The sequence below is a fragment of the Engraulis encrasicolus genome, chromosome 17 (genome assembly GCF_034702125.1).
Source record: "Engraulis encrasicolus isolate BLACKSEA-1 chromosome 17, IST_EnEncr_1.0, whole genome shotgun sequence".
Lineage (NCBI taxonomy): Eukaryota > Metazoa > Chordata > Actinopteri > Clupeiformes > Engraulidae > Engraulis > Engraulis encrasicolus.
In genome coordinates, this window is record NC_085873.1 from 38,837,980 (window position 1) to 38,853,586 (window position 15,607).

The 15,607-nt window shown below is 47.8% G+C and overlaps 1 protein-coding gene across 1 annotated transcript in view; it reads left to right on the forward strand.

Annotated features, from left to right (window-relative positions):
- The first annotated feature begins 2,305 nt into the window (after positions 1-2,305).
- The window catches only part of LOC134467045 (uncharacterized), a 140,688-nt gene continuing 127,386 nt past the window's right edge, over positions 2,306-15,607 (forward strand). Inside the window, exons 1-6 of the mRNA XM_063220969.1 lie at positions 2,306-4,352; positions 5,425-6,755; positions 8,459-8,715; positions 8,879-8,987; positions 13,495-14,080; positions 15,058-15,429. Coding sequence (XP_063077039.1) covers positions 2,377-4,352; positions 5,425-6,755; positions 8,459-8,715; positions 8,879-8,987; positions 13,495-14,080; positions 15,058-15,429 — 4,631 coding nt within the window. The 5' untranslated portion in view covers positions 2,306-2,376. The remainder of the gene's footprint in view (positions 4,353-5,424; positions 6,756-8,458; positions 8,716-8,878; positions 8,988-13,494; positions 14,081-15,057; positions 15,430-15,607) is intronic.

Consider the following 15,607-nt stretch of genomic DNA (forward strand, 5'->3'; position numbering starts at 1 on the left):
TTTGCACTTGTGGCATGTACGTCACTGCTCACATCTTCTTATGTTCTGAACATGGTCTTTCGTGCGTCAGTCAGAGGCGGTTTGCATTCTTTGTCTCTCTCTCGTATCGTATGATTCCTCTGATCGTGAGCCTGCTCTTGTTAACCTTGAGTCCCAACTGACATCACAAACATGGACGGTGGTTTATCGGTGTAATCGGGTCAATTATCTGTCTCATCTCGATTGTCTACTTTTTTTTTAATCATCTCTGCGTTCCCTGTCTCACTGTCTCCTTACAGTAATTCAATCTATTGAAATTCAATTTCAGGAGCCTGTACTGAAATTACTCACTTCCTCTCTCTCTTTCTTTCTTTCTCTCTCCCTCTCCCTCTCTACACTTTCATCTCTCTTTTTCTGACTCCGTATGACACTTCTTTCCTTCCACATCTCTCTCTCTCTCTCTCACTCACTCACTCACTCACTCACTCTCTCTCTCACTCACTCACTCACTCACTCACTCACTCACTCACTCACTCACTCACTCACTCACTCACTCACTCACTCACTCACTCACTCACTCACTCACTCACTCACTCACTCACTCACTCACTCACTCACTCACTCTTTGTCTTTTCTGTCTGTCTGTCTCTCTCTCTCTCTCTCTCTCTCTCTCTCTCTCTCTCTCTCTCTCTCTCCCTCTCTCTCTCTCTCTCCATCTTTCTTCTCTCAACCTTTATCTTTCAACATGTCTACCTCTCGTCCTGTATTTTATGTCGGCGCAGTATGTACTTTGAGAGACATGAGTCATAAGAAAACTTTTACAAATATTGCCCTTGGATTGACTGACTGACTGGTTATCCCTGTGAAGACTAATCTCTCTCTCTCTCTCTCTCTCTCTCTCTCTCTCTCTCTCTCCGTCTCTCTCTCCGTCTCTCTCCCTCCGTCTCTCTCCCTCTCCTCTACCTCTCTCTCTCTCTCCCTCTCTTCCTCTCTCTCCATCTCCGTCTTTCTCTCTCTCTCTCTCTCTCTCTCTCTCTCGCTCTCTCGCTCTCTCGCTCTCTCGCTCTCTCGCTCTCTCGCTCTCTCGCTCTCTCTCTCTCTCTCTCTCTCTCACCCCCTTCTCAGGTCCCTCCTGTGCAGTCTTGAGGGTACTGCCCTGTGTCCTGTGGTTGCGTTTGCCCTCCCTGCTCCAGTCTGACCACAGGGGGCGCCAGAGGCTGGACACACTGCTCTCCTGAACTCAAGACAGCACATCAAAGCAGACAACATAACCAGAGTGATAGACAACACATAAAAAACAGTTGAACAGACAACATACGAAAACAGTTGGACAGTGAGACAACATATAAAAACAGAGTGACAGACAACGCAGGAAAACAGTCGGACAGACAACACAGAAATACAGCCTAACAGACAACACAGGAATACAGCCGAACAGACAACACGTGAAAACAGTCAGACAGACAACACGTGAAAACAGTTGGACAGACAGCACATGAAAATAGTTGGACAGACAACACGTGAAAACAGTCAGACAGACAACACGTGAAAACAGTCAGACAGACAACACGTGAAAACAGTTGGACAGACAGCACATGAAAACATTTGGACAGACAACACGTGAAAACAGTCAGACAGACAACACGTGAAAACAGTTGGACAGACAGCACATGAAAATAGTTGGACAGACAACACATGAAGTCCCATTGAGGCAGATAACACAAGACGACATATGACAAGAGTGCGAGTCACACAACACATGAGAACACAAGTCAGGCAGACAACATGTGAAAACGGACAGTCGGACAGGTGGATGTTGACTGAAGACGCTACTCTACTGACCACGTGTGCAAGACGACACATGAAAGTCTATGTGTCCACACTCACTTTCACACATACATTCACACCTTCACTGCCAAAGGACTTGCACTGAGAACAGCGCACAGGTCTAAGAAAGCTGTTCCATTGTCACAATCTTTCAAAGATTTCTGTTTGTCCATCGTCTTTTTCTCTGCTCGTCTCCTGTCTTCTCTATCGCCGCATCAGTCCCTCTTCCCCCATTTACCCAGATCACTTTAAACCTTTACCTCCCTCCTTCTTCTCTCCCCAGTGTTTTCCCTTTCTCTGCAGCCAGGGCTCTAAAGTAACACCAGCCAACTAACCAAAAGCTGCTGAAATTTCAGTTTGGCTGGTAGAACCGACCAACTAGACCCATGATGAGTGAGTGTGTGTTTGGCTAGTGAGACTAACATCTACTAGCCTAATCCATTTTGGCTGGTGTTAATTTAAAAAAGTTAGTTTAGAGCCCTGTGTGCATGCATCCCTCTGTTGTTGCCCTTTCTACCCATGATGCATCCCTCTCTGCTCCCCCTCTACCCATGATGCACTGAGGCAGCCATGTCTCAGCCGGGGAAAGTGCTGCACCTGTACGTGGAGGTGAGGGCCAATGCCGCAAAGCAGGATGGGAAGGAGGAGGACTCCATCACCACCACGGAGTCCGTTGTCACGGCCGAGGAGGTCGCCAAGGAGATGCTCGGTCACCTGGCCAACGCTGCATCCTCTGTTGTTGCTGCCGGTAACAAAAAAACCTCGACGTCGCCGTCACCGTCCCCATCCTCCTCCTCCTGCTCGACCTCCTCGTCCTCTTACTCCACAGTCAAGCCTCGGCACCCGCCCCCCAACAACCCCAAAATGGTGTCTGGGTACCAGCTGCATCAGCGTTCGGGTGGTGACACCCCCTGTAACACCCCCACGCGCATCCCGCACCCACCTCTCAGGCACACGGGGATTGAGGGGGAATTTGTGTCCGCAGGCAACAGGACCCCTCAGCATTTCCATGTACCCTCACCCTCACCCAGCCCTTCCCCTGGGGGTGGGGGTGTTGCTGCCAGGCAACAGCAGCAGCATCCCTCCTCCTCGTTGCTAGGGTGTGAGGATGAGGAGGAGCGCCGGGTACCACCACCACCACCTGGGAGGCAGAAGTCAGTGGTGACCTTCAGCTACGTGGAGAAGTCCAGCGTTCAGAAAATCAAGAAGGGTGGCGTCGTAAAGGCGAGTGTAGGGGATGAGTTTGGACTAAGGGTTTCTGAGGCTGACCATGACGAACGCTCTACCCCACTATACCTCCGCAAGCGGCCTATGGAAGCCGGCCGAGACGGGTTCGGCCGCGGGGTTGGACTACTAGGACTAGATCAGGATGATCTCTCCACCCCTCTCCACCTCCGTAAGCGCCTCAGCGACCCCGTCTGGTTTGGCAGCCCAGATTCCTCCTGCAGCAACAGCCCCAAGCTGCGAAGCACCAGCAGCCCCTTCTACACACCCGCTCATCTGATTGGTGGTCGCCAGGCAACGTTCGACTCCCCCTCTCACATGATTGGTGGTCGCCAGGCAACGTTCGACTCCCCCTCTCACATGATTGGTGGTCGCCAGGCAACGTTCGACTCCCCCTCTCACATCATTGGTGGTCGCCAGGCAACGTTCGACTCCCCTTCTCGCTTGATTGGTGGTCACCAGGCAACAGGCGCCTCCCCCGCACACCCAATTGGTGGTTACCAGGCAACAGGCACATCCTCCTCAGCAACAAACGTGCACACTCCCACCCGGCGCTCGACGCTGGACTCTGCCGTGGGCCGAGCTGCCACCCAGAGAGCCCTGGAGGACTTTGGTTCCCCGCTCCTACGGTGCCGCTTTGCCCACGAACAGGAGCGAGGGCTTCTGGGTGCCCAGGGGCGCCCAGCTTACGGGTACGGACACGGGCACCGCTATGGCCATGGGTATGGATTTGGATCGCCCCAGCACGGGCACGCTCGGTGCCAGTCTTGGGCCGGGTCGCCGGTACCAGCCCAAAGTAGCCACCCTGGCTCAGCTCCAAGTCGTGGTGGTGGTGGTGTTCCTTCGGCGACTAGTGTCAAGGAGGATGATGCCACAGGTGGTGGTAATAGAGTGCTGGACCAACTTGCCTCTCAGGGTGGACAGGTTCCTTTGGACCCGGTTCAGGTGGGTCAGAACCCAGGTCAGCAGCATGCGGGTCCGGGTCCGAATCCGACCCCGACCCGCGGAGCCCATGGCATCAGACCCAGTTCATACACCAGCTCCAACCCTCCCCGTCCTGACACGAAGACCAACCATGAGTACAGTAGACGACCACATTCGGCAAGTGGAACCGGCTTCGGCCCCGCGACCCAGACAGCCACTACTACTACCACCACACCCTCCAGCAGCAGAGGCATTGACGACCTCACCCAATGTGGTGGTCACCGGTTCGGTGTGCCAACCTCAAACACTGGTGGCTACAGCAGTCCGGTTACCCGGAAATCAGCGACGCCAAACCCCCCAAGTAGAGGCACTGAGAGCCCAGCTCAATGTGGTCGCAGGTAAATAAGCATGTCCATCAAGTTTATGGTACCACTGAAGGATAGGGTTCACGGGTTAGCCACTAAAACATGCCTAATTAATGTCAGTATAACCGAGACATGTGCTATGCAAAATCAATTTGCCCATTGTTATGTTATGATGGGTCCTCTGGTAGCAGTACACACACACACACACACACACACACACACACACACACACACACACACACACACACACACACACACACACACACACACACACACACACACACACACACACACACACACACACCCCTTTCATTTATTTGTCTTTTGAAGAGACAAAACACAAAGAATTGTTACTCTATTACACATGAGTTGTAATAAAATAAATCTTGAATCTTTAATCTTGATCACAGGTCGTGCTGTGGTAGCGGCCGTCCGAGCCCGGTGCTCTCCCCAATTACACACACACACACACACACACACACACACACACACACTCACACTCACACTCACACTCACACTCACACTCACACTCACACTCACACTCACACTCACACTTACACACACACACACAATCACAATCACAATCACAATCACAATCACAATCACAATCACACACACACACACACACACACACACACACACACACCCCTTTCATTTATTTGTCTTTTGAAGAGACAAAACACAAAGAAGTGTTACTCTATTACACATGAGTTGTAATAAAATAAATCTTGAATCTTTAATCTTGATCACAGGTCGTGCTGTGGTAGCGGCCGTCCGAGCCCGGTGCTCTCCCCAATTACACACACACACACACTCACAATCACAATCACAATCACAATCACAATCACACTCACACTCACACTCACAATCACAATCACAATCACACTCACACTCACACTCACACTCACACTCACACTCACACTCACACTCACACTCACACTCACACTCACACTCACACTCACACCAATCAAGCTCACACACTTACACACAAAACAGTTCAATTTTTGAAGAAAATAGCCATGTGACACTTGTTTATGATTTTGCCAGAGTAACATTGTTATGACGGTACTCCCAAGTGAAATCTTACCCAATAATGTGATCACAGGTCGTCGTCTGGTAGCAGCCGTCCGAGCCCGGTTCTGTCCCCGTCCCCGGCCCACAGCCCCCAGGTGGCCCGGAAGCTGGCCGAGGAGGCCACCAAGGTGTCCGAGATCTTCAACGAGGTCCGGAGCTCCGCGACGCCCCCACCACACAGACCAGCTGCAGCACACCACCCCCTCAACACGCTAAGTGGGCCGACTGAATTTTGGGGTCCGGAAGATCTGTGCGTGACATCGGCTCACGTCAACAAGTACAACGTTGACGGTTGTTTGACCGATGCGTTGGTGTTGCCCGGGCAACGACGCAACCCACCAATGGCGATGAACATCCCTCTCACAGGCGGCGGAGTTGAGATGGGGGTAGTAGAGCCAAATTTGATTGGTCGACAGCATCATCATCATCACCAGCCGAACATCAAAACCCCGCCTTTCATTCTCTCCTCAGCACAACAGGAGGGGCCTCAGCAACCCCCTCCACCAGCCAATCACGTCAGCGGACAAGGGGGAAACATGACTCAACGGGCCAATGACAAGAGAGAACAGCGAAGGCGCGCACCTTCACTAGCCAATCCCATAAGAGGCCAGCGAGGGCACGCCTCCTCACCACAGTCCAATGAGGTGCGAGGGCAGGCGGGGCTCACCTCATCACCAGCCAATGATGTTACAGGGAAACAGGAAGGAGGACTAGCCCCACCCAACAACACGCTTTCCCCACCACAGCAATATCCAATCTCACCAGCAGGGAGAGCTCCGGTGTCTCCCGCCATCCCGTCCCGCCTCCTGCGCCCCGTACTGCCCAACGACGAGGGCTGGTCGCCGGTCAGGGACCCCGGGAGAAGACGCCTCAGTGACCTCCAGCTGCCCCATAGCCCCACGTTGCACCACCGGCAGCCCCCGCAGTACAAGGGGGGCAGAGACTCCTGGTTCCCCTGCCCAGAACAGTGCACTGTCCTGGGCCACGAGAGTAGTGATGGTGGGGGTCAAGACAAAGCAGTGGAGGTCGCGCGGCGGCTGTTTTTGAGTCAGGGAGTGCAGGAGACGCCCGTCAGCTGGACCTCACGAGAGGAAGATTGGGGTAGTATGACATCCAGGAGGAAGAGAGCAGGAAGAGAGAGACATGGAGAGGAGGAGGAAGAGAGGAGGAGGAGGAGGAGAAGTAGTCGAGACGAGGTTGAACCCCATCATCCCATCTTGACCCAAACTCAAACAGACTCACAGACTCAGAATCAGGACACGGTACCGTTGAGCCCAAAGCAGGTTCGGCGGCAGAAGCAGGCAGAACAGAGGAGGAGGGAAGCCTTGCTATTGGGACCAGTGGCTCTGGACCTGCATAGAGGTATGTCCAGCTTAAAGGGACACTGTGCAGGAAATGGTCACTGCAGGAAAAGGTACTGCAGCTATGCTGCTCATTGAAACTGGGCTGCCTATTGCCAAATTTGATCTGTACATGAATGTTTACTAAGTAATAAACAAATATTTTCTAGTATGGTCCGAGTACAGTCATTCTTGCAGCTAAAAATGGCTATTTTTGGAAATTCAAAATGGCGGACCATAGAGAATTTATGAAAAGTGCAATTTTTCCAGTCATAATGAATACTTAGAATTTGATGCTGGGTGTAAGTATTCATGAAAAAGGTAACATTAGTGAATGGGCAGCGTGAATTCTGGAAATAAACAACTAAAAATCTCACACAGTGTCCCTTTAACACCATATTTCTTCAGTGCTGTGCGGATGTTTTTGCCCCCACTGATTTTCTAATGTTTTGCACATTTGACACACTTTACATTTGTTTGGAGATCAAAAATGTTAACATTAAACAAGGATGACCGAAGCAAACATAAAATGCAGTTTTTCAGTGATGATTTCATTTGCTAAGAGAATAATGCCATAAAACCTGCATCCTTATTTCATATCCATATTTGTATAGTGATCTGAAAATGTTAAGGGTGCCAAATGTGCAAGACAATTTCAATTCTCAGCGTAATACTTGTTATATTAGAGGTTTTTCATTTGTTTTATTGATGTTTTAATTAATGTAATTAAGTAAAACAAATAAATTAATTAATTTACAATAGCATTAATTGTATAATTATTTGTTAAAGGGGCACTGTGTGAGATTTTTAGTTGTTTATTTCCAGAATGCATGCTACCCATTCACTAATGTTACCTTTTTCATGAATGCTTACCACTACCATGATATTCTAAGCATTCATTATGACTGGGAAAATTGCACTTTTCATTTATGAAAAGGGGGATCTTCTCCATGGTCCACCATTTTGAATTTCCAGAAATGGGCATTTTTGGCTGCAAAAATGACTGTACTTGGCCAATACTAGAAAAATGTAATTTATTACTTAAGGGCAGATTATAGTTCAGCAACGGCGCCTGTTGCTTACGGTCGCTAACCACTGTTGATGTTATAGATCTGCGCACGAGGTGTCATGTCGTTAGCTACATTTGGCTACATAGCTACAAGGCTACAGTACAGTAGTCAGACTGCAGGCATTGTGCTGCGAGTGCTAAACTGATGTATTGTTTGTTTGCTACTTACTAATTCAGTCATTGTAGCTTCATTTATTTACACAGACTAGAAAGAAAGTGTTCGTATTCCACAGAATATTGACAGTTTGGCTCTCATAAACTACCGGAGAACTGTGCCGCCACGAGAAGAAGGAAGTATCGAGACGACCAATCACAGCGCCTTTTCTCTGCGACCTTCGCAACCGTCTGTCGCGTAGTCAGGATTTTTTTGAGGCGCGCGACGACGGTTGCAGAGCCTCTGCGCGGGGGGTGTGGTCGCGCACAGACGGTTGCACAGGCTCTGCAACCGTCAGCGCCAATAAGTATAAATTGGCCTTTAGTAAACTTTCACAAAAAGATACAATTTAGCAATAGGCAACCCAGTTTCAATGATCAGCATAGTTGCAGTACCTTTTTTGACCATTTCCTGCACAGTGTACCTTTAATCATATATAAAGTTATTTAATGAATATTAATTTGATCAATTTGACAATCAACTTTGACTTCCATCTTTTTAGGTCATGAAGAGGATGATGACGAAGATGATGATGACGATGATGGAGGTCGAGGAGGAGGTGGTGGCCCGTTGCTAAGGGTGGACGGTGACATGGTGGTGGAGAGTGGCAGCGGAGGGCCCCCGGGGGGCTCTGGGTCGTCACGGAGCTCCAGTGGGGTCACGGGGAGCATCGGGGACAGGGACTGCGTGTCACCCGGGTCCAGTCACTCCAGCCAGCAGAGCAGCACGGAGACCGGACACGGCACCTCAGGAATACAGGTCTGTGTGTGTGTGTGCGTGCGTGTGTGTATGGTTTCCGCCAGTGGGTGAGTATTTTATGACGTTTGCGTGTATCTGTGTGTGTTTCAGTCGGACAGCAGGGAATAAGTATTTTATGAAATGTGTGTCTGTGTGTGTGTGTGTGTGTCTGTGTATGTTTCAGTCGGACAGCAGTTCGGTGCTGGCCGGTCCGTCGTTGCACTGCCAGAAGATGGCCCGGGCCAAGTGGGAGTTCCTGTTCGGAGGCCCAGTGGAGGACAGAGGGGGCAAGAGTGAGTAGACGTCAAGGGTTTCAACACAGGGCCGGTTTTAGTCTATTTGGTGCCCTAGGCGAGCACCCCTCTTACTTTTTTTGCAAAATTAGACTGTAAATGTGTTGCCATCCATCTGATTGAGCACTGCTGATCCAATACCTTCATACTGGATGACCTGAGTGCTCATGAGTAGGGGTCGACCGATACAGGTTTTTTAATGACCGATGCGATACCGATTTTTTTTCATCACCCTTGGCCGATACCCGATTTCCGATACTCGATATTTGGGGCTGATACGGGTTTAAAAAAAGGTTAAAAAATGAACTCCTTTTAAAAGTAAATAAATGTAAACTCCTTTTAAAAATAATTCCTTTAATATTATCAAATTGAGGTAGAACTTGTAACATCTTAACACCCACTCTAACAATCAAGTAATGTCTAACGATCAAGTAATACAAAAATAAAGTGTCTTGGTGCTTTTAAAAAAAACCGAATGATATACAATAACAAATATTGCGTATCGGCCAAAACCACACGCGTATCGGCCGATACCGATACACTTAAAATATGTAAATATCGACCAGATATCGGACCTATATATATCGGTCTATCCTTATTCATGAGTAATCAATGTTCATTGTCATTGTTAAGTTTAATGCTTTAATTCACTTAGTATCCTAATGCCGCGATCACACCACTGGCGTTGAAAGAGCCACAACGCTGCTGACTCCTGCCTGGAAAGCACTGGTCAGGGGCGTTGAACGAGGCAAACGATTCAACCTGAAGCGTTCGGCCAGGAATCTCGACCAACCGAAGCTTGTGTTTAGAAAAATGTGAACATTCCATTGGCTGACGCCCTGCTGCCGCCGAGCTCATTACATATTTTTAGATACAGTTCAACTTCTGCCGCCCTCGGCTGTTGACGCTTTCGACGCCCTCATCTCTAGAAACGCTCCCGACGCGTTTGCCTCATTCGCCGCCTGCTCTCCCATACAAAGTCAATTACTTCCGCATCTTTCCAAGCGTTCAACGCCCGCGGTGTGTCCGCACGGTAATTCTGTGGAACTTGGCGCCCCCCAAAGACAGTTGGCGCCCTAGGCGGCCGCCTTGTCTGCCTATGCCTAGCGTCGGTCTGGGTTTCAATGTAGTCATGATGTATTTATCCCTAATGCACCTGCAAAAAACGCCTGCTGAATGCCTTAGCCCTTTTTTGGAAAAGGTGCCCTCAGCCTATAAAAACCTAAATATCTCAGCCTCCAAAACACATCAAAAATTAAATAAGCTGCTTTTAAATGATAGGACCCTCATCTTGCATTATATTCTAATGTGTTCATGCATCTCTTGCATAACCACAAGTATACAAAATATATATTTTGATTTTACATAGAGAGAAGAGGGAAGAGTAAGTGGACAAGTGCCGCTCCTCTATTGTTACTGTACATCTCATTGCATTGAGCAGATATGTTTGATGAGTAGACACTCTTTCAGAGGTGATGATATATACAACATAAAATATGTTGGGGAAACCTACATTGTACACAGGCATAGGGCTGCACAATTATGGAAAAAAATCATAATCACGATTATTTTGGTTAAAATCATAATCACGATTATTAGTCCCGATTTTTTTTTGCAGATTTTTTTGAAGATTATAAAAAAATATATATATAACCAAGAATGAGTTATATACGCAATGAGCAAAATAAAATGAATTGTAATAATTATGTAAAGGCAATAGCATGAAACTTAGGTGGACAGATTTCTGGCCAGAAACACCAGCCTGTCAATATGTTCTGGCTTCAAGGACGCTCTCAAAGGTTGGTCACCATTGCCATGATTAAATCACGATTAAAATCACAACATCGATTTCACCATTTTATCACGATTTTCGATTATTTTCCATTAATTGTGCAGCCCTACACAGGCATAACAAAATTAGTGCAGAAAACTGGGGAAACTGTCTTCACAAGCCTCTTGAAAGTTGGAAGAGATGACTCTGTTCTTGCACCAGCTAGTAACTTGTTGATGTCCAATGTGTCTCTTTTTCTTCAAACGTGTGCTAAAGCCTATTGCCTTCTTGCAATGTGTAGCCTACTGATGTTATTCTTGCAGGTTTCCCCATTCCACTTCTGTTCCATCGTCCTGCTTTTGCCTAAACACTTACACCATTTTTGTTGTAACGCTTTTGCTGACTGACAATTGAGGTAGTAAAGGCTTGTCAGTTTTCCCTGAGGCGGCGGCTTGTAAGGAAAAAACCTTGTCACACATCTCTCTATTTTTTGTTGTTTTTATATATACATCCTCACGTTTATACTTTTCAACTGTGTCCCTCTGTTTGTCCACCACCGTTCTCCCTCTTTGCTAAATCCTCACCTGTTATTGCCCTTTTATTACCCTCTTGTGTATCTATGTTCAGTACTCTAGTTATTATCCTATCAACATGATCTCCAAAAATTCTGTGCTCCTGGACACGGATGTTAAGGACACAAAATCCGTGTCCAGGAGCACGGATTTTGCCAAAATTCCGTGCTCCTGGACACAGAATTATTTTCCGTGATGGACACACAGAAGTGCTCTCTATACTCCCACAGCTCTATGTTTCCACAGTCTTGTGTTTTCTCAGGATTTTTCTAATTTCAAATATTTTGTCTCAAAAAAAAAATAATCTTACTGACAGGTTAGGGTTAGGGATTGTTTTGGTCTGGGCACAGCTAGTTTTCTTTCATTCATTATATGAGTTTGATAACCTAGCAACCAACTGGAAAAGGTATTTCTCAAAAATATGTCTTAAATGACAGGTTAAGGTTAGGGAATGTTTTGGTCAGGGCACAACTTAAATTGCTATAGCATTATTTTGTTTTGGATTAGCATTTGGTATGTATTTTCTAATGATAGAGTTAACACAGTGCTGTGGTAATAGCCTATAGAAAGCACTTCTGTGTGCCCATCACGGAAAACAATTCCGTGTCCAGGAGCACGGAAAACAATTCCGTGTCCAGGAGCATGGAATTTTGGCAAAATCCGTGCTCCTGGACACGGATTTTGTGTCCTTAACATCCGTGTCCAGGAGCACAGAATTTTTGGAGATCAGGCTGATCCTATCCACCACTGTGTGTCTGCGTTAAACACTCTGCTTGTTATCCACCTGTGTGTATCTCTGTGTTAAGTACTCCCCAGTGTGTGTGTCACTGTGTCAAATACTCTCCAGTTACTAGCCTGGTAAACCAGCGCCACCCGCTGGGCGCTGAAATGTTTCAGCTGCGAGTGGGTCTGGCGTCGGATCTGAGAACGTTTTGAACACTGTGCCCTGAGTCTGGCAAAACCAATTACAACGCAGAGATTTGTTTTGAATCAAAGCGGGCGGGGTTTTGGGGGAGTTACGACGAAGCTTGCAACACTGTTGGTGAAGCACATCAACGGCAAAGATCGCCGATTGGTCAGAGCGCCGGCACAGTTTGAAAAAACAACAGGTTGTTCTCATCAGCAATTGACCGAGGTAACGTTCATCAGGGCCAGACTTAATTACTCCAGTCTCACATTTAGGCTGGTTTATCAGGCTAGCCAGTTACCTCTTGACCTGTATTACCCACCTGTGTGTATCTCTGTGTCAAGTACTCTCCAGTTACCTCTTTACTTTTATTACCTACCTGTGCCCACCCACCCCATATTATTTTCCACCTCTGTGTGTACCTCTGTGTTAAACACTCTGCTTATTATGCACCTGTGTATTTGTGTCTGTGTTAAATACCCACCTGTTACCTCTTCACTATAATTACCCACCTGTGTCCCTCCATGTTCATCAATCACCTGTGTCCCCCTGTGTTACAGTATTTACTGACCTGCTACCCTTAACTCTTATTTGCCCCTGGTGCGCCTCTACGTTCCTATTTTAGTCTCACCTTATGACCTGCGTGCAGGCCCGTTTCAAGGTATTTGGGGGCCCTTGGCAAAGAGAGACTTGGGGCCCCTCTGTTCTTTTCAGGGTAATGGCGAGGGTTCCCCTCGAGACACAGAGAGAGAGAGATTTTGACAGCATCATTGCATTTTTTGGTCATTGAATTTGGGGAGGTTTGGGCTCACTCACTAAGTTGTCATTGCTATCATTTGAATATAACAAGCCCTTACACTGTACTTTATACCCCACTGTACTTTGTGCCCCACTGTACTTTATGCCCCACTGCACTTTATGCCCACTGTACTTTACACCCCACTGTGTTTGCCTCTCTATCTTCTTTTTTCTTTTTTGTTGTTTTTTTACATGTTTTTTACGTGTTTTTGTTTGTTTGTTTGTTTGTTTGTTTGTTTGTTTGTTTCTTTCTTTCTTTCTTTCTTTCTTTCTTTCTTTCTGTCTCTCTTTGTCTGCCCGTCTTTCTTTCTTTCTTTCTTTCTTTCTTTCTTTCTTGTCTTTTGTTTTTAATCTCTCACCTGTGTGTGTGCGTGTGTGTGCATGTGTGCGCATGTGTGTGTGTATGTATGTGTGTGCGCGTGCCTGTGTGTGCCCATGTGCGTGCGTGTCGCCCTCCAGTTCCAGGCACAGCACCCCCTAGTGGCACCTCCAGCGAGTCCCCCACCCTGACCCCTCCCCCCACCTTCCTGGAACTGGTCACCATGACGGCAGCCAATCACGAGGTGCAGCAGGTGGAGCTGGAGCTGGTCACCACGCCGCCTGATGCTGTCGCCCCGACAACCGGCTGCTACTCCTCCTACTTCGCGCCCTCCCCGAAGACGTGCGTCATCCGTCGGACACTGAGGTACTCGGAGACGGACCTGGACGCCGTTCCGCTACGGTGCTACCGTGAGACGGACATCGACGAGGTGCTACGCGCCGCCGCGGCTAACGAGATGGATGACGCGGACTCTGCCTTTGGGAGCAATCGGAGCGTCTTTGGAGCTGGAAGCAGCCCGTTGGGGATGATGACGATGTTTGGGGAGGGGCAGGGGGGCGACGGGGAGGAAGACGAAGATGAGGATGATGATGAGAGTGATGAGGAGGATGAAGATGAGGATGAGCAGGAGGTGGCCAGCTGGGTTAGCGTGAGGATGCTGGGAGATGCCAGGAGACAGCTGGCCAATCAGAAACAAGAGGAGATGTTCAGCGTGGTGCTTAGGAGGTAGGAAGTCGCGAGGCTCACACACGCATGCAACACACAGAGTGCTTTCCGGAATAACTACTGTCCTAATGATAACTGTATTTGTGGCCTCGAATTATACAAGACATTTTGCACGTGCTGTCACCTTAGCCACAATAACTGTTGGGGGACTATTCTTCGTTCACCATAAATATTGCAAATGAGAAAATGACATTGCACTTGAATTGCACTTTTGCGAGATACTGAAATACACCTCTGCCGTCAATGACGTCATCGCAAGGGCACACGCATGCAAGGGAGGATGGGAGTCCGCATATTAGAAAGTAGCGTCCTGACCAGTAGCTTCTAGGTGTATGTAGAAAACCAGCTAATAGTAAGCACAACTCAAACGTACTACAGCACCTAAATTTACATAACCTTTGGTCATTAGTGCACCAGATCAGGTTAAATCGGCGCACAGTTGTCAATCCCCTGCAGATTTCTGGGATAGCGAAGTTGTACCGAAGTAACCGTCGTTTGCCTACTGTAAATATGACCGGATATCATCCGAGTTTCATTCCCCTTCTGGTTAAAAGCCTACAAAGGTACGGTACTTGGACACAATACGTGGTTGATTCCTTTTCTATTTAAAGTACTTAAGTATTGATATAGCACTATATTATTATACTTACTCATCATTCAAATGTGCCTGAGTAAGATACAAATGGAAAGTTATCAAATAAATGGCACACACAGACACATAAACATTTAATCTTGAACATGTACTTTATTTAACACACCACACAGTTTTATACTGTACATTCAGAAATAAACAAAATTCATTCATTCATTCATTCATTCCTTCCTTCCTTCCTTCCTTCCTTCCTTCCTTCCTTCCTTCCTTCCTTCCTTCCTTCCTTCCTTCCTTCCTTCCTTCCTTCCTTCCTTCCTTCCTTCCTTCCTTCCTTCCTTCCTTCCTTCCTTCCTTCCTTTCTTTCCTTCTCTCTCTCCTTCATTAGACCTCTAGAGAGCTTCTTTGAGTACCCACCGGTGATGAAGTCGCCCCTCCTCATCAGCTCCCACCCCCACCGCCGTTGCTCGGGCAACGACATGGACACCTTCAGCCGCCATTTTGAGGCCATCATGGAGTCCGGCCGCGCCAAGGGCACCTCCTACAGCAGCATCGACAGCCTGGACCTCTGGACCTCCAGCACACAGACCGTCTTCACCTTCGACCTCCCGACCTTGACCCCCAAGATCCAAGGTCAGTTTGTGAAATATACAGTGATGCATGTGTGTTGCTTAGTATGCTGTCAGCCTGGACGTCTGGACCTCCAGCACACAGACCGTCTTCACCTTCGACCTTCCGACCTTGACCCCCAAGATCCAAGGTCAGTTTGTCAAATGTTATGCATGTGTATTTGCCTGATTATCTCCAGAGCTAATCACAAGTGAGATAAGGTCTGGAGACCAACCTACTGTAAATTCTGTAGGGGGTGTGTGTGGTTTACGATTGACAGCGGCTGTTTATTGGGCGTTACAAATGTGTATCATTTGGCATACGTAATC